Genomic DNA, 24,588 nt, shown 5'->3' on the forward strand with positions numbered 1-24,588 from the left:
CCCTTCTGCCGTAATGCCGCCTTTTTCTTTTCTTTTTTTCTTTTCTTTTTTTTTTTTGCCCTGCGCAGTGGCCTGGTTCGCCTTCGACCCCTCCTCAGCTCACAGAGACATCGTGCTATCGAATGACAACCAGACGGCCACCTGCAATAGCTACGATGACCGGGTAGTTCTCGGCACAGCGGCCTTCTCCAAGGGAGTGCATTACTGGGAACTGCACGTGGACCGCTATGATAACCATCCGGATCCAGCTTTCGGTATTGCCAGGATTAACGTAGTCAAAGACATGATGCTAGGCAAGGACGACAAAGCGTGGGCCATGTACGTCGACAACAATCGCAGCTGGTTTATGCACTGCAATTCCCACACCAATCGGTAAGCCCCGTCTACACGCTTTTTGCATTACTGATTGTTTTTTCCACTTTGCAACAGAGGAAGGGATCTCGGCAAGTCCGTCTCCCTGCTGATTGTACCTGTTTTCTTCACGAYGGCAGTCTGTCTCACCTGTTCTTAAAAATCACTGCTGACAGCAACATCATCATCGTGCAGAGCATTCAGTGCTSGTGTTTCTTACCCTCACTGTTAGCAGGTTTCTCCTGAGATCTAGCCTGAATCTCCCCTGCTGTGATTTAAGCCAGTTACTGTGTGTCCCACCCGCAGTGTCAGTAGGCAAAAGCCCAACAGTCTGAAATGCTGGATGTCTCTTCCATTGCTGGAGAAGTGCAAGCAGAAAGATGATTGATTCTCTTCCCTAGGAGGATTTTTGGCTGCAGGGTTGCATAAYAATTAGGCGAGCACACTGGTAATTTCCTGTCTTAACATAAGTTTTTGTTGCCAGTCACGAAAGCTGATTAAACGTAATATGGTAGGTTACACCTAACATGGTTTGGGCACAAGGGAATGTTTCCCGGTGAGGACTAAGTGACAACTTCCAGCTGATTGAGCTGATGTATTGAAGAGCTTTGAAAAGTGTCTCAGCGAGTACAGCCAGTTTGTAAAAGAAGGATTTGAGAAAGCCCTTTAGCCGTCATTACCAAAACCGCCTTTCATGAGATCAGTGCATCTGTGATGTGCTCTGTGCACCAGAGCAGCGGGGAGAGGTCTTGTAGTTGAAGCTCAACCAGTAGCTGCGGGGCCGGATCACGTAGAGACAATACATAYCAGAGCAGAGTGAATGTTGTGCTGATGTGGTTGCATGGCTTTCAGTGCTTGCAGTAGTTAACTCTGCCTGGTCCTAGCTGTGGTTTCTCTGACGTGATGCTGCACTGCGTAGGGAGACRCAGGCAGCCTCCCTTGAAGCTCTCTGGTGTACCACCAGCACAGAGCTGCTCTGTTCTCAGTTTCCCATAAGAGGATTAGGCTCCAGCTGAAGATCGGCTGAGTACTGAAGGGACCAAGACCATTGAAAAGGTCCTGGCTAAGGAGTGTGATTTAGGATCTGGAGCCCATTGTATATTTTGGAAAATGATCTAAGTATTTGTATGCCTATTCTATTTCAATGGGAAATTCATTTACAGATAACATAGCAGATCTGTGGCAGAGCATGAATCAAAATGATTTTAGCTTTCTACTAACTGTGCTAGCCGGCGTTCCACAGCCATTAGGTCAGATGTTTTTTGTRTAATACCAAATGGTTAGAAGAGAAGCTTGCAGTGATTTTAAAAATGCTTGAATGTTTGTATTATCTCCTTAAAGAGATAAGTTCATGCCAACATTTGCTGTGCCCTAAAGCTGATTTTAATGTCTCCTTTTGAATACAGTCATGTGTACTCTAAAACATGTTTGTATTTGAAATAAGTATACTGCAATTGCTAGGTAGTTTTTGAAGTATAAACTCTTTGATCGTGAGTTACTAAAAAAAAAAAAAAGAGGGGGGGGTCCAAGAGCAGTGAGCGCCATCTACTAGTCTTCCATTGCTCCAATTCATAACTCATTTTTTATTCTGTTACTTAAACAGAATTACAAATGATAAACATGAAACAACAAAGTAGTCTGGAATATTTCATRCTCATTTTGATTTGCAGTTCATTATAGACAGGTAGAAGAACTTTGTAGCTGGATCCATAGCTATCCGAAGTCAATAGAAATATTTTCAGTGACTCCAGAGGCCTTAGATTGTGTCCTAAATCAGAATAGAGTAAAATAACATCAACATGATAAAGCTATGAAAAGGTTCTCTGTCCCTTTAATATCTTGATTAGATTTAGGGCRGAAGTAATGTTAAGCTGTATTAATTTTAATGCTCTGTGAAACAGCTTATGTTTTCTAGAAAAATTCTGGCAAACGTTCTGTGTGCTGCTGTCCCAGAAACCTATTTTATGGATTTGGTCCTAGGCATAGGCCTTCAGGCAAGCTACACAGCAGCTAAGCAAAAGCATACTTTTTTCTTGGAAACACAAACAATGGAAACACTTCTGATTTCCAGTCTTTCTGGTTAAACAGGAGGACAAAGTAATTGCTGTTGATGACAGTTTCCCATTTTTCACTAGAGCAAACACAGAGCTTTTACAGGCAAGTGCAAAAAATGGACGGAYCAGTGGCATGTTCTTTCAAGTGAAGTACACTTACGAAGGGCGCGTATTCTCATGAAATCACATGCACTTCAATGGATTTAGGTCTAGGCGTTATATTTTTAACCATGACAATCAAGTAGGTCAATTTAYTAACTCATTAGGTGTAGTAGTCTTGTGGTTGTCGCTGTCTAGTTATTGTTTCCCACTGGGGACAAGAACGTGACAGCACAGCRTCACCGTCCAAAGAAACATATTCAGCCTTTAGCCTCTCATATGTTATTGTGGTGGAGACTATGYCTTAGTAATCACTGCATCCTGAATCTTTATGAGAGTAAGCTAGGGGAAGACATAAAGGAATGGCTCCAAGGATAAGCAGAGATGGAGCTTAAAGGACCTGGTTGTGGAACCTGTCAAGCTGAGAGTRCTTTCCTGTTCTTTTGACCCTTAGCATAAGAAATCGGGACACATGTACATTCTTGAAAACTGGCAGGTTAGGGTTGAGTTTTGTCATGCTAGAAGAACAGGCACGAAGAGAAGAAACTAACGCTGGAAAAAACAAGGGAGACCTTTAAGAATGGGTTGGGGAAACATCGGTTAAGAACATGCTTTAGAGCAGGGGTGTGGATTACTGAGGTACCTTTCAGTCTTACTGTTTTTGGAAATACGAATTCACACCAGAGGTGTTGTATGCCCGTTGCCTAGAGGCACTAGCATTCTTTGCAATGGACCTGTTCCTTGGCAAAGTTCCCAAAAGCGGGAATACCTTGCAGTATAGGTAATGRCCATGACATTGTTATGTAAAGAAAGAGACAGAAATCATACAAACATGTTTTATACTAAAATATAGTGATTAGCAATCTTGCGGRAGAAGTCAAAATTCAGAGAACTTAGAGTGTCATCTAAAAACCCACTTATCTGGAGGGTTCTCTTCACTGACTTCAGAGGTCTTCAGGGTAGGCATCGATCAAACAAAAATATTATAATTGACCGAAAAATACTGTTAAGCTTTTTACTTTTTTAAACAGCATTCATAAACTGTTAAGATTTATTTTTCAATAATAGTGAAACTTATGGCTGTCCTCTTTTGCAAATTTTCTGAACTGCCGCTGAAAGTGTGCTTAAAATAACAAACTCTGCTGCAACAGACAATGGCATTTTCATGGTAGCCAAATTTCTTAGTCTTTCTTAATCTTTACTCAGGCCGTCTAGACTTACCCATAACACTTGTGCACAGTCAGCACCCAGCACTTTGTATTATACACAGAAATAAATAAATATTTGCAGGACTGTGTGAGAAGAGGTGGGAGAATTGGGATTTACTTGAAATAATGAAAGAATAGTGTACATCTGCAAAAGCTGATTRTAATTTAATAAATGCTGAGTATTTATTGAAGAAATACTGTAACAAAAAGGTGTATTTTCCTTTAGTATGGCCTGCAGATTATGAGCCTGAAGTATAGCTGTTGTAAGTCRTTTAAAAATGTATTACTGTGAAGCAGCAGTTCCATCATGTGCTGSCACATGGAGGAGGAGCTGCCCGGCCTCAGGACGGGTCCAGCCTGCCTGCAGGCAGCGTGGCAAAGCGCGGGCACTCGCTTGCTTTGCCTGGGCTTTACCCCGTCAGAACTTGTTGCTCACCGTGGCGAGGTGGAGGCGGAGGAACGGGGCGATGCGCCTGCTCGAGGCCCGCGAGAGCCGCGGCCGAGACCCCGTCCCTCCGCTCTGCCCCTGCTCCCCTTGGCGTGCTGGAGGAGCCTCGGCGGGGTCGTGCGGTCCAGCCTGCCCCACTCCGCTCGGCTCGGCTCGGCTCGGCTCGGCTCGGCTCGGCTCCGCCAGCAGAGTTGCCTGGGCTTCCCCCGGGGCAGCGGAGAACCCTCACGCAATGTCACCGTTTAGCACACAGCTAATTAGCCCTCCAGAAGTAAATTAGCTGACTGTGTAGGAACGAGCACAGTAACCTCAAAAAGGCGACGTTGCCATTTCTGTGGCCTGAGAGAATCAATGTCATTTAAAAAGCTGTCATAAAATCTATCTTGAACCACTGCAGGATATRAAGCCTGGGGCTCTACAGTCAAGGTTGTTCCTAAATGGGAAAAGTAACTGTTTGTAAATGGCTCTAGACCATAGTACTGCCACTTCCCCAATATCATCATGAGTTTTATGATGTTACTGAGTGTTTTTAATAAAAATAAGCTAAAACAGATACTGGGGTTAGGTAAGCATCTTACRTTTTTTGGAAAGCAATACACTATGGTTTTGGAGAAAGGCTCAAAGGCAAACCTGTTAGTGCTTATAGTATTAGAAAACAAATAAAAGAGACCTCAGAACTGTATAGGTTTAAATCTAACACATCTAAGGGCCAAATTCATGATTCTCAACCATACTGTTATTCTTTGAAGAGCTTGAAATGGAGAAGTCAGAATACTATTTTCCTCGTTGTCAGAGGTAAAACTCTCTCTAATTTTGGARGAAATGGCATGTGTCGCGTAAGTTAGTCTAAAGGAAAACAGTTTATGCCACCTAGTGGACAAGATGGAAATTCCGTACTCTGCACTATATTCCTAATAGGATTTTGATCCTTCCCCCCCTCCCCCCCGTTTTTTGATGTTTTGATCTATTCCTACCCATTCTCATAAATGCTATGTTAAAATTGCATTTATCTTGTGAATTGTACGTGCCTGAGGGGAGGGCAGGGGACAARAGAGGGTCGCTTCTTCTCCTTCTGCAAATTACTTGAAATCTGATTTACTTTGAGCAAACCGTGTCAGGCTGTAATCCCATGGCAGAGCCCCCATGATATGTGCAAAGTACCAGAGCTTGTGGCCAATCTGTGTACCTGGTAGATTTCTTGCTCAGGGCTTTTTAAAGTGGTACTGAGTTTGACTAACCCCCTCAAAGGAAAATGCATTTGTGTCAAATTATTCATGCATGTGATGGCGGGCTGAATGTGTCATGGCAAGCTCTGATACAACGGTAGCTCTCAGCAGCTGCTCCCGACACAACTGATTATGACTAATATTAATAACAGTGCCCCAAYACTTGAAAGAGCTCTCAGTCCAACAGCAGGACACCTTGTCAGTCACAGAGCTACGGAAGTCTGAGTCTAGAGCTGTTGGCAGAAATAKTAATCAAGAATAGATCCTGGGAAACAAACTCCGTACTTTTTCATTCTCTGCAGTGCATCACTCCACTCTTGCAGGGACATTTGGAAGAGCAGTGTCTCCAGACTCCTGTCCTGCTTGCTTAGCACTGAAATGATCTGCACCCCTGTCCAYGTGTAGTCAGCCTGCTAGTTCTGGACACCATTTTCAGCTCTTAGCTGGCAACTGGAGATGGGATGGACCTAATTTCTCCTTAGAATACCCCAGTTAAGCTCCAATGAATGTGGTACCCATGCTTCAGAAGAAGGTGCAGTTTGGCCATTGTCAACTAGTGTGGGAATAATCATTTCACTGTGCTGCTGCATTTTTCCTTTGCTTTACTAAGGCTGCACTGTCATGGAGAGAGCAGCTGCAGCGTGGCACTCCACCTTCATTAAATCAAGAATGTGGTCTTTTTGTTTCTTAGGACTGAAGGGGGAGTTTCTAAAGGTGCCACTGTTGGTGTGCTCCTGGATCTGAACAAGCACAACCTGACCTTTTACATAAATGGGCAGCAGCAAGGGCCTCCAGCATTTGAAAATGTTGAGGGTGTTTTCATGCCTGCATTAAGCCTCAATCGAAATGTCCAGGTAAGTCTTCTGAAGCTCWATCTGACTTATCCTGCTCATCTAAAGGAGAATGTATGCTGCTTGGCACTACTGCTGTGATTAGTAATATCATTTGTAGGTAGTCAATATGGATAGCGGCTCTTTCCTTCCCGGATTTACATCTGGGCTACTAACACTTTTTTGAGAACTCTATTTAACATTCTGCCTTGCCTCCAAGATGTGAGGAATCATGCTGTAAAAACAAGAAAAAGTACACACACACGCGTGTGCACGCATGCAGGCACGCACACAAACTAATTCCTGCACTTACGTTGCTGCAATGCTCCACTTACTTAGAAAGCAGCAAAGTGCTAAGRCTTCCTCTGTCAGATTGACTAAGAACCATGACTATCCTAAATACTCTTAGATCTTGTGTTTGGTGATGATTAACATTGGAAAGAGAGAAATTTCAGCAGCACAGTGATAAGCAGAGCAAAGACAACACAGGTCAGAGAATTAGCCCCACAAAGAAGACCTAATCAACACGTCATTCTTGTTCTTTGTGAAGTTTGGGGATTGCTCTCTGTTACTTCAAGATTACTGCATATGGCTAGAAGCGGGACTCAGTATAGGGGGAACCTACGGAGACATCCCGGAGCCTGAGGACTGAAGGAGGTCAGCGTAGGTCAAGCAGGACCAATGCAGCCAAGAATGGAAGAAATAGTCACCATTTAAAACAGCCAGACTGAAATCAGAAACTTCACCTGGCCTTATTATTCCATGAACATTTAATATCAGTTACTGGTGGCATCCAAATGCTTCAAGAAGTTTCCATGGCATTATTGTGTTTGATGCACCAACACGGAAGACACAGGTGTTTTTTCTGGGCACCTGATTGTTTTCCACATAGATTTTTTGCTCACAACCCACCTACAAGTTTAATTGCCTATATTCCTTTAAATACCTGTAAGTACATGGCATACRTTGTTTTACCACCACAGAGGTTACGCAAAGAGTGGCAGACAAGGGAGAGAGGGAAACTGAGTTTAAGMAGATGTTTGCTATTAAAAGGTGCTCTGGCACCTCTGTGTTGGGAAGCATGGCCTTGTGGAGAGGTAGGGTTGTAGCAGGAGCACTAAAATGCCCTGCGTTCTSTCCTGCTAGGACAGAAAAGACAACAGGATTTTCTTGTATTTAATACAGGAGCTTCACTGTGTGATCTTTTCCTTGAATTACTCAGAGGCCCTCACACAAAGATGCCGCCCACCTTGTGGCTAGCAAGCAGCACTGATGGAGGCTTGCTAGATCTGGTGGCTAGATCTGGGAAGAGATGAAGACATGTGGTTTCCAGACCATGCGCTACTGAAGAAAGAGCGGGGGGGGAAGGTGCTCAGTATCATCTCCATAAGTGTTCTTGAGGACTTGAGCCTGGAAGTGAGGTGCCACAGCCCCTTCACTGACATTTGCTTGCTCTTAGCCTTCACAAATGCTTTCTGCTGAGGTTGTCCCAATTCTCATTTTATTTCTAAGTGGYACTTCTTCTTTGTGCAGGTGACTCTACACACAGGACTGGAGGTGCCACAAAGTGTAAAGCAGCCAAAGTTGCCCAGCAACTAGCGAAGCCCCTGCTGCCTCAACATATGCTGGATTCTGTAAGCTCTCTCAGTGTCATTTGGCACTTCTCAGTAAGTCAGTAAAAAAGCATTCTCTTCCCTAACTTAAAATATTGTATGGCATGTTGCTCACTGAGTAAACTGCTGGTTGCAGCTAACCCTCAGCATTTTTAACAGCCAACAGCCATTTTCTCTCTCATGGCTGGATTTGTGCTCAGCAAGCTATTAGGAATGCAGGAAAAATGTGTAAGACTAAGACTGGACAAATTACCAGGGGGTGAACTGGATTCTTTTGTCACCYGAAGTCCTTAAATCAAGACAATGTATGTTTTGACAGCTGAAGTGGAAGCTGCGAGGTCAGTGAAAGAATTTCTGGGCAAGATTCCTTTGTCCATTATATTCAGGAGCTCAAATGACCATAATTATTCCTTCTGGCTCTAAACTATATTAATCTATGGATTATATTTCCCTAGAATTCAGTGGCAGAACTTGCACTTATCTTCAATAAGKAAAAGATTGCTTTCCAAATACTTTCATACTTTTGCTTATTTTAGCTMGCACCACTATATTTGCAGAATGCACACACAAGAAATAGAAAAATATTCTCAATATATTTTAGTGTTTTTCATTTAAATATGATTGTACACGCTGTCACAAATGGAAGATATAATTGTGGTTATCACAGAGTCAGAGCTGAGSTTGGAAGGGACCTCTGGAGACCATCTAGTCCAACTCCCCTGCTCTAGCAGGGTCACCTAGAGCATGTTAGACAGGATCGCATCCAGGTGGGTTTTGTCTGTTTCCAGCGAAGGAGACTCCACAATCTCTCTGGGCAACTTGTTCCAGTGCTCTGTCTCCTTCACAGGAAAGAAGTTCTTCCTCATATTCAGATGGAACTTCCTGTGTTTCAGTTTGTGCCTGTTGCCTCATGTCCTGTTGCTGGGCACCACTGAAAAGAGTTCAGCCCCATCTTCTTGACACCCTCCCTTAAGGTATTTGTAGACATTGATAAGATCCCCTCTCAGACTTCTCTTCTCCAGGCTAAATAGGCCTGGCTCTCACAGCTGCTCCTCATAGGTGCTCCAGTCCTGCACTCTTCATGTCTCTSCTGTCCTGGGGAGCCCAGAACTGGACACAGKACTCGAGATGAGGCCTCYSCAGGGCTGAGTAGAGGGGCAGGATCACCTCCCTCGACCTGCTGGCAACAGTCTTCCYAATGCACCCCAGGATACCRTTGGCCTTCTTGGCCACAAGGGCACATTGCTGGCTCGTGGTCAACTTACTGTCCACCAAAATTCCCAGGTCCTTCTCTGCAGAGCTGCTTTCCAGCAGGTCAGCCCATCTTACCAGCAGATCTTTTGAAAAGGGTGCAGGAAACAGTTGAATTGAATTGATAAGAGATTTCTTTAAATATGGTACCTGCATAGGGGATTGCATAGGGTGCAATATGGCACCATGTAGGGGAATGCCGCTTCCTAGCCTTGATCCTGACAGGTCCCGGGCAGCGGTAGTTCCAATGTAGCTTTGAGATCAAAAGCCTTAATTTTCTATTAGAGTAGGRTGAACTAAATAATATTTTGATCCTAATGAAGCATTTGAGCAAGAGAGACTCCTAGGCTTAAAGTTAAATCCACTCCTTAGAGTTTTTCTGGACTGGGACATAAATCTTTTGTATTTTGGCTGTGTCTTGCATCTCTTGTGAAAACAAGAAACCACTTCAGGTGCTGTTCGTGACAACATAAGTCTGATGGGCATGGAACTTCCCAGAACCACGGCACTTTCACCTGTATGYTATTGCCAGAAAACACACTGATTTGTTTGTGTGTGTCTTTTCTTCTGAACCAAATTAACATATGGGAGCATGTGCCTACAGCAGTAATGTGTATGAGCAAGATGCAGCAGGCTGCATGAGCCCACAACATCTAGGATTTAGCCATTCTGATCCTACCTAAGTGCAGGACTGTCAAGCAGGAAAACCATAGACTCTTACGTGCTACTGATGTACTATTTCCTCTCTCTAATCCTACTGCTTATATACATTYTCCTCTCCAAGCGTACGTGTACACACACACACAAGTGCTATCAGACATGTAATTATTAAACCTGAGAACAAATATTCTAACCAAAATCCAGTTCACTGCTTGCTCAAACCATTGCTGCAGGACAGACAGCCCGGGCCTCTCCTGGGACAGCCTGCTGGTCACCACGCGTAGTGCTGCAGGTGCACGTTTGTCTCTAGCCCGAGCACATCGCTCAGGCAGTGCTGAGCGATGGCAAGGCTTCGCCGTGGCTGAGCAGCCAGGACCCTCACCGACGGCATCCCACCTCTCAGCCACCGTGGGCAAAGGCGGCAGTGCAGAATGAAATGGTCAAAGGCCATTTCGCAAACAAAAAGTAGTCTGTGATCAGGTTATCTGTAACCAACTAATCCTCTTACAGCCCGCTTCTGCAGAACAGCAATGCACCTTCAATGATGTCAAGACTGACATAGGAAAGAGAACCACCAACACAAAAACTTAAATACTTACGTATTAAGCATTTATGTATTAATGCTTAAGCAACTGTACTTTCTTCAAAGTCTGAAATGGATTGTACTAGTCAACTTTTAGACATTGGAATAACTGTGCTACGCTCATCTTGATTTCTTAACAGCAGAAAACAACTTTAAATTTTTGGTTTGTTTAATACCATATGAACTYGTGCAGGATTTTCTAATCCTGTGGGTCTGTTTTAACCTACCTCAGCTAGAATGCTACTGGACCCTGAATTTCCTCTTGAGTGTGCTCGTTGTAAAACTGTCTTTTACAAATGTAGAAGTTGTAATCACAGCATWGGCTTTGAGAGCATAGCATTGCCTGTCAGAGCAGTGTATGGGTATACTGTACATAAACAGCATATAGTTTTTTATATTGGGAAACATCCTGTGATAACTTTAATACTGGAAGGCACTCCACTTTAACTTTTAGTATTAAAAGCAAAAGAACAGCTTGTCTTGGGAAAAAGGACTGAACCTSTGTCTATACTCCCAAACTCTGTGAAAAAATTCAAATGAACTTAAATCTTTCCAATCTTCAACCATTGCCAGATGTTTAAAATTAATTCTGAATGGGTTTTAGAAGTCTTTTAGAAGTGTTTGTGGTACTTGGTTTTGGTTTTCATGATTGCACTGGTATCAGTTCCTAGAGCGTTGTACCTTTGGGAAAATGCAGCGAGTGATACAGGTTACTAAGCTGTAATGGAAATATGGACAGTAGGTGGGAATATGCTTCAGATATGTACAGAAGCTCACAGAAGCTTATTCGTTATTCTCTATACATTCCAGCATTCATAAAATGTCTCCTTTCAACATACTGCAAAAGCAAATAAAATAAAAGGAAGTCAGTTAGAAGYAGGTATCCTGTATTAGTAATACTAATTTAGCCTAGCTCTAAACAAAGTGGGTATGCRTGTTGGCTGTGTACACTTCCAAGGACTTGGCTTCAGTCCACAGTGATAAACCAAGTTACCCCAAGAGAGTGTAGTTTCATGGCTTCAGCTGGGTGCATTTTGGCAGTCTCATTAGCAATAACAAATGCTTAAGTAGTTAGAATTATGCTAGGAGACTAATTATTCCACACACAACTATTTATGTACACTGTCCAGATGCCAGTGGGAGCCACGCGAACCTAGGCCAACACAGAATTTTCCCTTTACWGAATAGCATCAGGTGGGAAAAGTGGGAAATGTTCACCCCTTTGCTCCAGCTGGAGGTAGTTTGTTTCTCTGCAGGTAACTCCCCAAGGTCTTTCTAGTTATGAACCCCCTGGTCTGCACATTCACCATCTCAGTGTCTGCACAGAGATGTGCCCGAGTGACACACTCCTCTGCTTCTCTCCTCTATTTCTTCCCAAGTCACCTTTGGGGCTCCAACTCTGCAATGGCTTGAGGAAATAGAGGAGGGAAAGAAACCTATCTAGCTTTCTACAGCATCTCTTGTGCCAGTTTTTGTTACCTCCAAATTCCTTCTGTAGGAGGGAGCCCGCCTTTAGTACTACAGTCTTTGCAGAAACTGTGTTGCTGGCTGTGCAGGAAGAACCCAGGGGCCRAAGAGTAGCACAGACACCAAACGGGACTGCTTTGGATGTCTGTTACTTCCTTTCAAGTCCTTGGGATATTTGTGCGGCACTCTGACTCCCAGCTCCTCATCCTGCTTCCCAGACACCTAGACAGGCACAGATGAGCATTTTGTGGGACTCCTCTGCTCCTAGAGGACAGATTGTCCCATGTAAACAGGAGAGCAGAGCATTTTGCATTGGGATGAATCTTGTCTACTGCAATGCAGACTTCACATGACATAGCTGTAAATAGATTTAATGCTTTAAATACCAAACCCTTCCCTAATAAACAGAATGAAGTCTGACTCCCTAATATGTCCATTTGAAATGTCTCTACAGCAGTACAGAAAGTAAACTTGCTGGCCTGGAGAGCAACAAGGGACTTAGCTTTCATCTGCTCGTGTGGCCCCAAACATTATCCCCTATGAACCTTTTTCCTGGCTCCAWCCTCTGCAGACTTCCCTGTTTAGTGAGACCAATTAGAAAAACTGTGCCAGCTGGCACACTGTCAGCCCTCCCACAGAAGGCAGTGCTATATCATTTTGACTACATTTTTTACCCCTCATTAGTTCAAAAAAAGCTAACAAGGAAGATCTCTCGCTAAAACTCAATGTCAATATGAGCACAGGCCTAGCTGACAATCCCTTATTATTTCTGATGTTGAAAGGTATACACTATAAAATAAATGTCAGTGAGGACAGTAGGATACTATGATGCATCTTGAATTTAGAAAGCAATTTAGCTTGTAAAAGAAAAGACAGGCAAACAGCACAATCACCTCCCACACTTGCCTATAATGTATAGAGAGCAAAATATATTGGACTGAACAAAATAAAAAAGCATGAGCTTACATATATCAGAGTTTAAGAGGAAAGGTATTAATGTAATTTATTATATGCATAACATTCCATTGTGTTGTAAATAATGCCACTATAGTGTACTGCTGTAGATGATTCTTGACTGGTGATTTCTGTTGTCATCCTGTGTAAGTTTTTTTATTATTATTATTTATTTATTTTGGCTTTTCAAACTGTAATAAGGATGGCAGAGAACACCTAGTACTCAAGTTTCCTAGTTCTAGAGCAAGAAGAAATGTGATAACACAGATTTTTTTTTCTTATATGATAATATTTAATAAACAAGGTCAAAAAGAAAGATCAAAGCTAAGCTGCCACTACCACTATATGAAAAACACTGTGTTTGTGATTACCAACAAGATGTGGTGTATTTTGGACTACAACTCACATTACCTATTGCTGTGAGAAGGCATAAGGAATTAACAACCTGTTAATTTTGGTGCATTCTAGTACACTCTTCGCTAACAAACAGAAAAATGAGCAAACAGTTGTTAGACCTAACCTCAGGCCTTACTAGCTTTCCAGCATTTTTTACTTAAATAGCAGAGCAAATCATTAACCTTTGAACCAAGCAAAGTAATATTAAGAATCCAAACATCCTGACTAGATCAGCTTTGAAAGGGAGATTGCAACTTCAAGTCCTTCAACAGGTTACGGTAACAAATCAAACACAGTGCAAATGTAAAGGGCACTCATCACTTAAAATTACCAAACAAAGATGGAGAGTCTTTTTTTTTTTTTTTTTTAAAAAAAGATAAAGAGTTGCTTCTTGTTTTTGTTGACAAGATTTCTGGCAATTCCTCTGTCCAGTACTACTGGATGCTGCACACACACTATGGCTGCAGTGGCAGCTTGAAGCACAAGTCCATTACAAATAAGATGCACTTGGTCTTCTTAAATGCAGAAGCCATGCAAGCCACAAAAATTTAAATGCGCAGGACTTCTGCATCCTTGCACAACACAGAAGGCAGATGTGTGTTTTACTGAAATAGGTACTTAGAAGCATTTTCCCCTTCCGTTAAGTGATGTTTTGTTGTTTTTGTTATTGCAGGCAAATCCGGGCAAACACTACACAAAGTTAATTGCTGCACTAATTTGAGGATTTCTTACATTTTCTTGTAGATCAGCAGAGATATGCATACACACATACCAGCCACCAGGATGAAAGAATGCAGTCTGAATCTACGTGAAAGCCAGTACATATATACATAACACACATATATGCGTGTTCACATAGATTCAGACATTATGTATATATGTACTGGCTTTCACATAGATCCAGACTGCATTCTTTCATCCTGGTGGCTGATACCACCCTTYCTTAAATGTTGTCAATAAAAATACTAAGCCTTCTAAGTAGTTGAATGAAAGCATGGTGAGAAGTCTTTGTGATGAATATTAGAATAAATGCATGAGGTAGAACTGCTATTAGTTTCTGATTGTTCTATGAAGCATGAATAACACTAATTTAAATGTTGGCAACCAAAAAAAGTGCAAAGGAATAAGATAACGGTGTTCACTTCTTGTTAAATGAAAGACAAGAGCTTGTTTCTGTTTTCTTCTTAACCATGATATTTGTTCTTTACCATCATTTCTCATAGCTTATATAAATTTAGAGCTGGTGAAATATACATCTCTTATGTATGTGTCTGTCACCAGATCAAGAGGAGAATATCAACTTTTTATAATTTTGTACCTGTGGCAAACGTTTGTATTTTTTGAATTGAAAACAAAATGCTTTTTGTCTTTTGGTCTGAGTAAAACTTTGCATATTATTATTACCCTTTTGGAAAACCTGACATATGAGTTTATGCTGTTTTACAGTTTCTAAATAAATTCTTAATACATTGCCAACAAATCTGGCATCAGTACCCTGTTTATTACTACTACTTAATAATGCATGTAAGGCTGTCRTGCAGGATGCATATCTAATTGCTGATACATGCTTCATTAATACAGTCCAACTAATCTGTTAGGTGGAGGAAAGCTAAGATGTCTTCCTCAGAGAAATCATCCATCTCTGGGCTTAACACGTACACTGGATTCACTGGCATAACACATCTCTCCCTCTCACCACCACTTCGTTACCTCTGGCTTATGCCAGTTACAGAGCATACTGAGGTGTGTTATTTAGTTCTGCCCTCTCTTACCCCCATCTTGCGTGGTTGCCCAGCCTCCAGAAGTTTCTGACGCTAGAGCGAGCGGAGCTTCAAAATAAGTATGTCACCTGAAGGATCTGATTGGAAAGGCCTTCGGGTCAGCATAAGAGTTGCATGGTGGATGCAGAAGGCTTGTCTGGGCAGGAACGATCACACTTTGTGGGACAGTTAAATTAGCTGTCATATTAGAGCTGCACACCTGTATCAAGTAGATGCCTTGGAAGGGCCTGAGCATGCTCAGAGGTGGCACGCTCAGCCCCGGGAAAAAGGCACGTAGCTCACTTAGGCGACCTTGGCAAGTGTCYGTTAATAAGATAATCACAATAGCTTTAGCTTACTGGGAAACAAGAGYGTGTAAGAGGCCTGCAGAACAGATGGGGAGACTGCAAAGATTTATTTTCTCCTTCATTCCCCCTATCCTGCTGCAGAAAAAAGGCAAAATAAGATGGTCCCTGTTCTCCTTTGCAAATAATTAACTGGCTATTCATTCAGTACTGGCTTTCACATATCAGTACATGCACCAGAAGTGACACAGCTTGCTGGCTGAACATAGAGTTATGTACTCTGTTAATTAATAACATAGTTCAGTCCAGARAATCATTAGGTGCATAAAAGGTTCAACAGTTATATTTGTCAAATGGCAGTGTTTATCTTTTTTTTAAATGTATCTAGTAATAAAATTGGATTAAAGCTACCATGTTTAACTGAGAACAGCATGCCACCAGGATGTAGCATGGCCAACTTCAATCACYATTGGAGTTTGCTGTTAAAAAGCAAGCTGTCAGCATATAACAAAACTTTTGTAATGCATGCACATGCATTTTAAATAAGTAATAAAAATTCAAAAATTGCTCAGAATTTTGCATCTAAGAACTGAATTTCTTGCAATCTCATTCTTTAACACAGCTTACAAAGCTTGAGACTAGAACTGCAGAGATAAGGCACTCCATTCTGACCAAGTTTCACTCCTAAACAGCTTTTCTAAGTTGTAGAGGTGGAAAGTGAACCCTATAAATTACCCAAGATGATTCAGGAACATAACTCCCACAGTACATTATACCCAAAGGCAGATGAACAAAGCTATCTAAAAGCAAGCACAGAAAAAGTGAGCACAAGGATTAGTCAGGAATTAAAAGATACAGGTTATATTGTAACATCCAAAGCCTATCTGTTGCCTCAGCACATTCTGATGCTTTGTACTCAATCCTGCTTTGTAATTACACCTTCACGCGCAATAGTGATTTGGCATTCTCTAGCCTGCATATTCCCAAAACAGATAGCATTGTTAATTCTGGCTTGAATTTGCAACCAATACTGAATAAGTTCAATTAAGCAATTATGAAATGTTGTAACAGCATTTAGCAATCCAGCTCTGCACACCCCTCCCCTTCCCACACAGCTCCAGAAACACTCCCTTCCCCTCTTTATCTGACTCCACTTTCCCTTCTGGCGTAGCCCTCCGAGTCTCTCTTTTTGCACAGCACATCTCCAAGACCTGAAAGTAACCTGGAAGGGATGGGGGGAAGGAGCACGTGAGAAAGCATCCCACTCCGGTGCAGTTCACCCTAGAATACCTTCTTAAACTGAGAAGAAAGCAGTCCGATACGGCTGTTTGGAGAGAAGAATTATGCTGCTGTCCTTGTTGCTAGATGCTAAGTGCCCCGGACCTCTCTGCTTGCTTAAGGTGAAACATCACCTTATTCAGGCCCTGAGATGGCAACTAGGAATTGCACTTCCCAAACCCTCCTGTGTAAGCTGAAGTTCACTAATACACGTAAAAGTAGTTTTCCTAGTAATAGTTATTTACCTTCTGTATACATCTGTTTCACTGTCATAGCTGTTCAAAAAAGCTCTAGATAACCTTACATGTAAGCAACAGAGCATGAGCCCTTCCACTGTCTTTGACAGTTAATGCCACTTCTGTCTCCCTGTAAAATATTCAAGATTCTTTAGCCTGAGGTAAACAACAAGGACATTTTGTGAAGTTGCTAACAATTGCCATTTCTAATGGAAACACAACCTCCAACAAAAACACTAACTATGGACAGAACTGTTCTTTCAGAAATACCAAATTGTTGAAATACAAATAGCACAAAAACTTTGAATTTGACAGAGATTTCATAGAAAAGGCTTATCAGGTCTAGCATGGGAACACCAATCACAACAAACATGAGCTACAATTAGTAGCCACTGGCTGTTTCCACCTCACTTCGCTCAGATCTTGAATCAAGTTATTTCCCTCCCCTCCCCTCCTTGAAAAAAAAAAAATTAAATTTGGGTTCTCTACACACATATAGAAGTTGCATCTGTAACTCTTACCTGGGACAAGACTTTGAAGAGTCTCATTTTCATTCCAAAGCAGATAATTTTGAAACCTTAAAAGGTTTTGCTGGACAGGACAGGTTTTTGCTGTGCAGTTCCATTAATACTTCAGATATATACAGAAATAGACGTGTGTCTGACAGGTGCTTAAGAAATACTTACTTCGAGTCCAGGGCAATAAGGTATTGCTTTCTGCACATTCCGTCCAGATGAAAGCAAAAATCTCTGTATTTTATTTCACTAATTTATTTAAGTTAATGAATTAATATTTTCACTATAGCCAATAAACTAATTCTAGGAATAGTCTAATGTTTTCTTTAGCATTTGTTAGCTAATAAAATAGCCAACGTAAACTTGTTTAATAAAACTGCATTATTTTTATTTAAAAATGGTAAATTTTCATATTCTCACCAGAGCAGAATGGAAGATGGGAAATCATGAAACTAAAAGCCAGATAAGAGAATCAGGACGTGGTGGGAAGGCAAGACAATTTGCAGATATGTTGCAGTGGTAACATGAATTCTATCTTATTTTTGTTGTCCATTTCGTTCTGTGTTGTAAGTTCATTTGATAACTTTAGATGATTTAATTTTCTTTATGTCAGAACTATGCAGAATCAAGGTCCCATCTCTAAATTTTCCAACTTGTCCTGCAGGCCAAATGCTGGGCACCGATTTCTTCTTTTTAGCCTTCCTGAAATATGAGGGAGGAAGAAAGGAATTAAGAGAAAGATCAGAAATTCCTCTAAATGTTCAATATGGTGAAAAATGTAACCTGTTTATGCAACCAGTATTTGGTATTATACAATACCTAATTATAGCAGATAATAATCCTAATTACATGCATAGCCATTCAAAATTTGCAGCAAATTACAGGATGAATTACATTTAAAAAAAAAGAGTTAAAGATTACAGACTTTCAGCTAGAGAAAGAAGATAAGGAAGACATTTCAATGAACCAGCCACATTATAATTAAGAATGACGGTTTACCTTTCAAGCCTCTGTATATTGTAGCTTCTGTTTTGCCAAATTTATTTCTCAGGGCAAATGCTCAGAGTAAAAGGGACAGGTGTCCCATTCTGGGTCCCCACACAGGGATCTCCACCCATCTCCCTGGCAGCTGCAGCCTTAGACATGTCAGGGCAGAACTGACATATCTTCAATTAAGCCACGAAACCAAAGCCTCTAAAACTGCTAGAAGCAGACCAAAGTAGCCATTTTGCAACTAAGAGCTCTTCTATAGCTTGAGAAGTTCCTTCCATTCTGATCTTTTGGTATAAGACTGTGCATACTTACCCAGGAGCTACATACTGGGAAGCTTTAAACAAAAGCAAGGTAATTTTAACCACGCTAAAATGGCTCACCTCTCCTTTTGCTCTTTCTTCTTCTTCTTCTTCAGAGAATCACCTTTATGTTCCTGTTTTTGAAGATACGTATTTTAATGGAAAAGCAATAGAGTATCTTGCCTAAATAACCATCCACACACAAAGCGTACAGTAGCCTGCTCCTCAGAGCAGAATGCATTTCAAACAGGGAGGCGCTGCACAGCCCCAAACCCAAAGCCCTTCCTGTCACCTTATGCAAAGTACAGCCCTCTCATGACCAAAATGCTGCCCCTGCTATGCAAGGGGGCATAAGTCCAGCTACACAAAGGGTCAGGCCTGTGTTTGGGGTATGTGACAGATCCTTACGTCAAAAGATTGACTTCCTGTGAGGCCAGCATACCTAGTTGCCTGGCTGAGCATGCCGGTCAAATGACAGGGCTTGGCTGTGTTTGGTTGTGTACTAGGTCCACTTTCAGGCACGTGACAGGGGAAAAGTAGGTCCCCCAGAAAAGAAGGTGGCAGGGAAGAGGCTGATAGAGCAACTACCTGCTCAGCACCCTGCTCCCACCTACGTCAGAGGGCTCCTTGGAGAGGAAGGGAGCCACGCTGGATGGGCCATGAGCCAGATGGGCCATGAGCCAGATGGGTGCAACACTAACCTCACCCTTGCTTTAAATAACGAGGAAGATCGTAGGTGGAATGGTGTTGATATAAACCCAGCTGAAGATCCAGCTCTCTGTGGTTAGATTATGCATATCAAACATTAATTAAAGGTGTATTTATCACTTGCTTTTTTAATGCAAGAGAAAAAAAGACTGCTGATTTTGTGTGGTCAGTCTATCATCTTCAAAAGATGAGGCAGTAAAACCTACCACTGTAAAAGCCTAATTCTGTACCCTTCCTACTGCACACAATCAGCTTTTACTGATGAAAGTAGTTCTAGGAGGGAAAGACTATGAGGAGCAGTAGGTGTGGAGTTCAGGCACTCCTCCTGTGCCTCGGGCATCATCTGTCAAGGGTCTTGGACTAGCTCTTACACGCTGTCTTTTTATGGAGGCATTTCACACAAACCTTTCCATTATCATCATCCTTCATTGTCTTCTTTTCTTTCATTTTCTCTTGGAAAGTCTTATAGTTCACATGTTCTCTTTTGGGGGGCTGCAATAAAGAGCAGGAGTGGCATCACTGGCAAAACGTTCAAATAGGTTCAACAAATATACACATGCCTGCATGGAAATTATTTTTCATAGAGGGTAAAAAAGAAACAAAAAAAACCCCATAAGTAAACAAACAATTCCATCCCACTTGAAACAGGGAAAAATGGTTTATTTCCTTTAGGGGGAATGGAAGCAACTAGAGGGATGTAAGGTAGGTCACACTGAAATCACGTCTTTTCTGGTAGAGACAATAGAGGGATGTTTATGTGGTGTAACAAGTCTGAAGTCTGCAAGGTTTCCTACACACAGAGCCCATCTTTAAAAAAAAAAAAAAAAAAAAGTTTCTACTCTGTCTTCTTTTCACCACTAATGGTAAATAAAACTGAAAAGCTTTCTCAGTTCTTAACTTGCTGGGGAAGGTAAAGTTTTAGAAAGCTTCAAAAGAAAGCCCCTCCTCCAACTGTTTAGGTTTAGATGGTCTAAATGAAAATAAATAAATGTTGATTTCCATCCCAATCTGTCTTATTTCACCTAAGCAACATCTCTGATAACACAAACATACTATTTTCCAAATATCTACAGAAAATAGATGAGACTAAATAGAAAATAGGGTCACAGCAGAAAAAAAAAAACCAAGGATGAGATCAGAGAAGTGGCAAGGAAGGGGATTTTGTCTTCTTAAAAAAAAAAAAAAAAAACCTAAGGCCAAACACAACTTTTTTTTTTTTTTTTTTTTTTTTTTAAAAAAACCTACTTCTCTGAATCAAAACAGCCGGGCCATCTCCCAGCCCAAAACAAACAACAATTACCTTGGCTCCCAGCATGACAGCGCGTTCCCGTTCCCATATGCGTTGCTCCTGCTTTTCGTAGCCAGTGATTCCAAACTTGTGTACTTCCAAACGAGCCTAGAACGTTACAGAAAATGAAGGCGTTTTGTAATTGTCCAACCTGCGTAAAACAATGCTTGAAAGACTGAAGCAAAGTTGTACTCCCAAAGAAATGTCAGGTAATACCCAAAAATCAGCCTGCTAAAAGATACACTAATCGGAGTTTAGAACTTTACTGCTGAACAGCTAACCACTGTCTGATCTCTGGACATTGAGGACGTCTGGATGGTAAGATTTGAATCTCTATTTTGCATAAAACTGAACATATGAGAAGGAGCTAATCTGTACAAAAATGAATCGTAGTGCTGCACAGAGAACAACAAAACACACTGCCAACACCACCACTGTTTACAGAGCAGTCTCATTCTTTGACTGCAGAGCACTTCACCAGAGAGAAACCTGGATGCACAGATGCTGGAGCAGTTCGACTACATCATGTGTGTAGCTGGCAACACACAAGATGACCCTGGCAGAACCAGTGGTGAAACTAACTTTTTCCAAGGTAGTGCTTAAATCCCCACTGTTTTCAGCAGTAGGGAATGCCACGCATGATCTCCAGATTGCACAAGAGCACAGCACTTTCCTGGGCAGGGGTCAGGCATATAAAATAACCTGTGCAAATCTGAAATCAAATCAGTATCTATGAAGCCCAATGCTAGTTACGCTTATGTAAGAACAGCTTAGAACAAAAAGATAAATGAAAAAATAAAAACAAACTGCTGTTGAAAAAATATGTATGTTAACATGCTTTTTTCTCCCCCTTCCCCATGTGAGATCAGAAGTACCAAAATTAACACCATGGGCCTAAAACAGCATACACTATATATTGTGGGTACTCACATAGCTTTATACAGCTAACTTAGAGCAATCCTCCTCAAATTATCACTGCAAGATCAGAAAGAAAGGCCACAGAGTTGTAACACGCCCCTCTTCATAAAGAGCTGTTCACAACAGCCAGCACACTCCTCCTCCAGCATGGCATGCAGCCAGAATTATGCATTAGGAAACCCTCACCTGCAAAAGATAACCTTTTCTAGAATCATTTCTCTTTGGTCCCACTATAGCTTTCCCAAGCAAATAAATACACCCATCTGCACACAAAAATGTTGAAGGTAGATCCCGGTGACTTACTTTTTCAAAGTTAAATTCATGTTTGTTCAAATTTTTCTCTTCAGCCACTTTTCGAGTCTATAAAAAAAAACATTTAATATAACAAACAATCCCAATTTTAAATGTTGTGTTGTGAATATTTTTGAAAAGCAGTGAAATGCTAAAGAAGAGCAGTAGGAAGGAGTATACAGCTTTCCAGAAAGATCTTTTCCTATATTTATGACCTTGATTTAATAAAAACGTCTCACTGGCACTGTTAATATATAGGTATTGTAGGGTCTTATTGGACCAATACACAGCATACCATTAAAGCATACAGCACATATCTTTGTTCAGAATTCTCTTCCTTAGGTCATTTGATAACACTTAAAAGGAGTTTCATAACTGAGAAAGATATAGCATAGTTGAATTAACAGCTGCAATTAATTTTTGAAACTGTAAGTTTAAATTATACTTTATAAAAGAACAGTTCCATGCGAGCTATGCATCATACAGTTTCCACTTCTAAATCTGTACCAAAACTTCTACTAGATAATAGAACACGAATGTAAAGTCATTTTGTTTCACACTGAGAGAACAGTAGTAGTAGTAGTATATGTATTGATAGTTGGTGGTAACACACACAACAACATTTAATTCATAACTACATGCAAATACATTCATGCGGGCATCCCAGTTAGTTAATGCAACTGAAAAGCCTCCAGAGAAAGTACTATCAACAACTGGCACCTACCTGGCAAGCACCTGGCACCTAGTATTAAATGTTCAAAACGAAATCAGTGAAAACATCTCTTCTGCTAAGCAATTCATATGGAAACTTTCCATCAGCGGTTGTCAGGCTGGAGAGGAATTTTCCAGAGGGCCTAGCCTGTACCCTCAGGAGGCATTCAGGGCGTTTTCGCTACAAACCTTTCCATTCCCTGGAGCAGGGCAAGGCAAGGAGCGCTGTCACTCTACTTCAGAGTGAACAGYGGTGCAGGCAGCAAGCTCCCACTTTAGATCTGCTACTCGGGTACCGCCTCTTCCTGAGACATTTCAGGATATACAGTTCAAACAAGGCTTACAGTCAAAATTCAGAAAGGATCCAACCATGGAGAAGCCACCATTACATGGCAGCTGTAACTACCAGAGTTTAATATCAACAACTTTTGACTGACTTCTTTCCTTTCTTCGACCTATATCCTGCCTGGGACATTTCAGAGCAGTAATACGTCTCAAGGTGATTTTAGTTTATGTCTAATCTATGGATTTGGCAAGCAGGGTGCTGAATGTCTCTCCAGGTTCAAAAACCCTAACGCTATGTCACAGCATCCCTCTGCATCCACGAGAGCCAAACCCAAGCATTTCTAAGGCAAAAAGCCTTTAAAGAAAACTGGCAGCTTCAACCATCCAAAAATTGGTTATCTTCAAAACATTTTATCACCAGGCTTCACATGCAGGAAAACAGAAGTTGTAAAAAGCATGAGAAAATAAAGATCTTGAGCACCTGTTAAAGGTATGATAATTTGATGGGCTCAACCAACTGCTTGGTCCCTCTTGAAAGGGGTTGGAAATAGTCAAACCCCAGACATCAGTAAGCCTCAATGAATTCAAGACAGGCAGATTTTGGCCCAGCAGAGTTTATTTTAGATTTGAGCTTCTGAAACTCTAGTTGAGGAGAGCAACCAGGGAAGTCATAAAGTTTCGAGACCAATTGAGAAGTAAGTGAAATGCCGCTTGGAGGGGGAGGAAGTTGGTTCAGTTTCCAGTTGAGCCTGTCCTGGCCTCTCTGCAAAAACAGCCTGGCTACAGTTTTTGTTAGTACAGGGGATTTTAACGCCCACAGATCTCAATCCACTTGTTTGGTGCAAAACCTTCATGCTTTCTGCCACCAGTCGCTTGACACTAGTTCTCCAAAATGCACATTGCTGGTGAACAGTCAAGTATTGCTCTGATCCCAGGGAAGAGGAAGGAAGCTCAGGGATCCTGTACCCATACCTGCTCACAAGATTAGGGCAACACCACACAATGCTTACGCAAAGAAGTAGCCAAGCAGCTTTCTTCATGTTTTGTTTATAAGACACTAGACCTCTCCTTGTTCTTGCTTGCTAAAGGCTAAGGCTAAGCTTTCCTTTTGACTTGAAGCAATAAACCTGCTCCCATTGAGCATAAAAATCATCGCCACGAGCTGTTCTGAGCAACAGCAGCTAGCTTGCGCTTCTTGTTGCGCTGGCAGTCCTGTTTGGGGACTGGTTTAGTTCGTTATGATAGACCTACTTCAAACATACGATACTTGTCTAAATGCCTCCTAAAACTGAAAATAAGTCTTCAAATCTGCACTCACCCCTGCTCCAGTCTGCTACTGTCAGCAATCCCGCTGGAAATCAGCGGGAGTGGCTGCAGTAAAGCTGGGCCCTCCGAAGGGGCCRGGATTTACACGGAGCTGCATTAGCAGGAGCGGAGAAACTACACACGGGAGGAGGAACTGCAGAAAGCACCGCACAAACTATGGACACAAACGGCAGAGGCAGCAAGAAACACTCCGCACAGGTGGGCTTCAGTTCCTCCTAAGTGGCTACAGGAATGGGATGCCCTAATCATGGTTAAGGCTAACATAAGATCTCCAGCATGGTTTTGGAGGAAAAAAAAAAGGGGGGGGGTGCTTTAGTGAACTTCCCCTCCAAATTCTTGTTTGTTTAAATATTTAACTGAAATAATAATTACTGAGACTTTTTTTTTATTTGCAAAGCAGTGAAATCTTCCTGCACATAGGGAAACACATAGATGAAGCTGTAGAAAAACATAGCTCTGCCAATAAATAGGTAAAAAGACGTGAAGGCCGCTGCTCCGCGCAGGGCAGGCCGGAGGCCGGGGCCCCCACGCCCGG

The 24,588-nt window shown here is 41.8% G+C and overlaps 3 protein-coding genes across 3 annotated transcripts in view; 1 reads left to right on the forward strand and 2 right to left on the reverse strand.

Moving 5' to 3' along the window:
* Window positions 1–9,242, forward strand: part of TRIM67 (tripartite motif containing 67) — a 40,706-nt gene extending 31,464 nt beyond the window's left edge. Inside the window, exons 10-12 of the mRNA XM_085315405.1 lie at window positions 69–372; window positions 6,078–6,240; window positions 7,750–9,242. Coding sequence (XP_085171531.1) covers window positions 69–372; window positions 6,078–6,240; window positions 7,750–7,815 — 533 coding nt within the window. The 3' untranslated portion in view covers window positions 7,816–9,242. The remainder of the gene's footprint in view (window positions 1–68; window positions 373–6,077; window positions 6,241–7,749) is intronic.
* The window catches only part of FAM120B (family with sequence similarity 120 member B), a 235,724-nt gene that overhangs the window by 39,270 nt on the left and 171,866 nt on the right, over window positions 1–24,588 (reverse strand). The gene's annotated exons all lie outside the window — the stretch shown is intronic.
* Window positions 17,598–24,302, reverse strand: FSAF1 (40S small subunit processome assembly factor 1). Its single transcript, XM_085315406.1, has 7 exons — window positions 24,222–24,302; window positions 24,046–24,060; window positions 21,744–21,800; window positions 20,535–20,630; window positions 19,640–19,726; window positions 18,608–18,660; window positions 17,598–17,936 (listed from the first exon to the last, which is right to left on the reverse strand). Exons 1-7 carry the CDS (start codon window positions 24,300–24,302, stop codon window positions 17,807–17,809), a joined length of 519 nt encoding a protein of 172 aa, XP_085171532.1. The 3' UTR covers window positions 17,598–17,806.

This window comes from Rhea americana, unplaced genomic scaffold, assembly GCF_003343005.1.
Source record: "Rhea americana isolate MKP2758 unplaced genomic scaffold, rheAme1 scaffold_43, whole genome shotgun sequence".
In the NCBI taxonomy this organism is placed as follows: Eukaryota; Metazoa; Chordata; class Aves; order Rheiformes; family Rheidae; genus Rhea; species Rhea americana.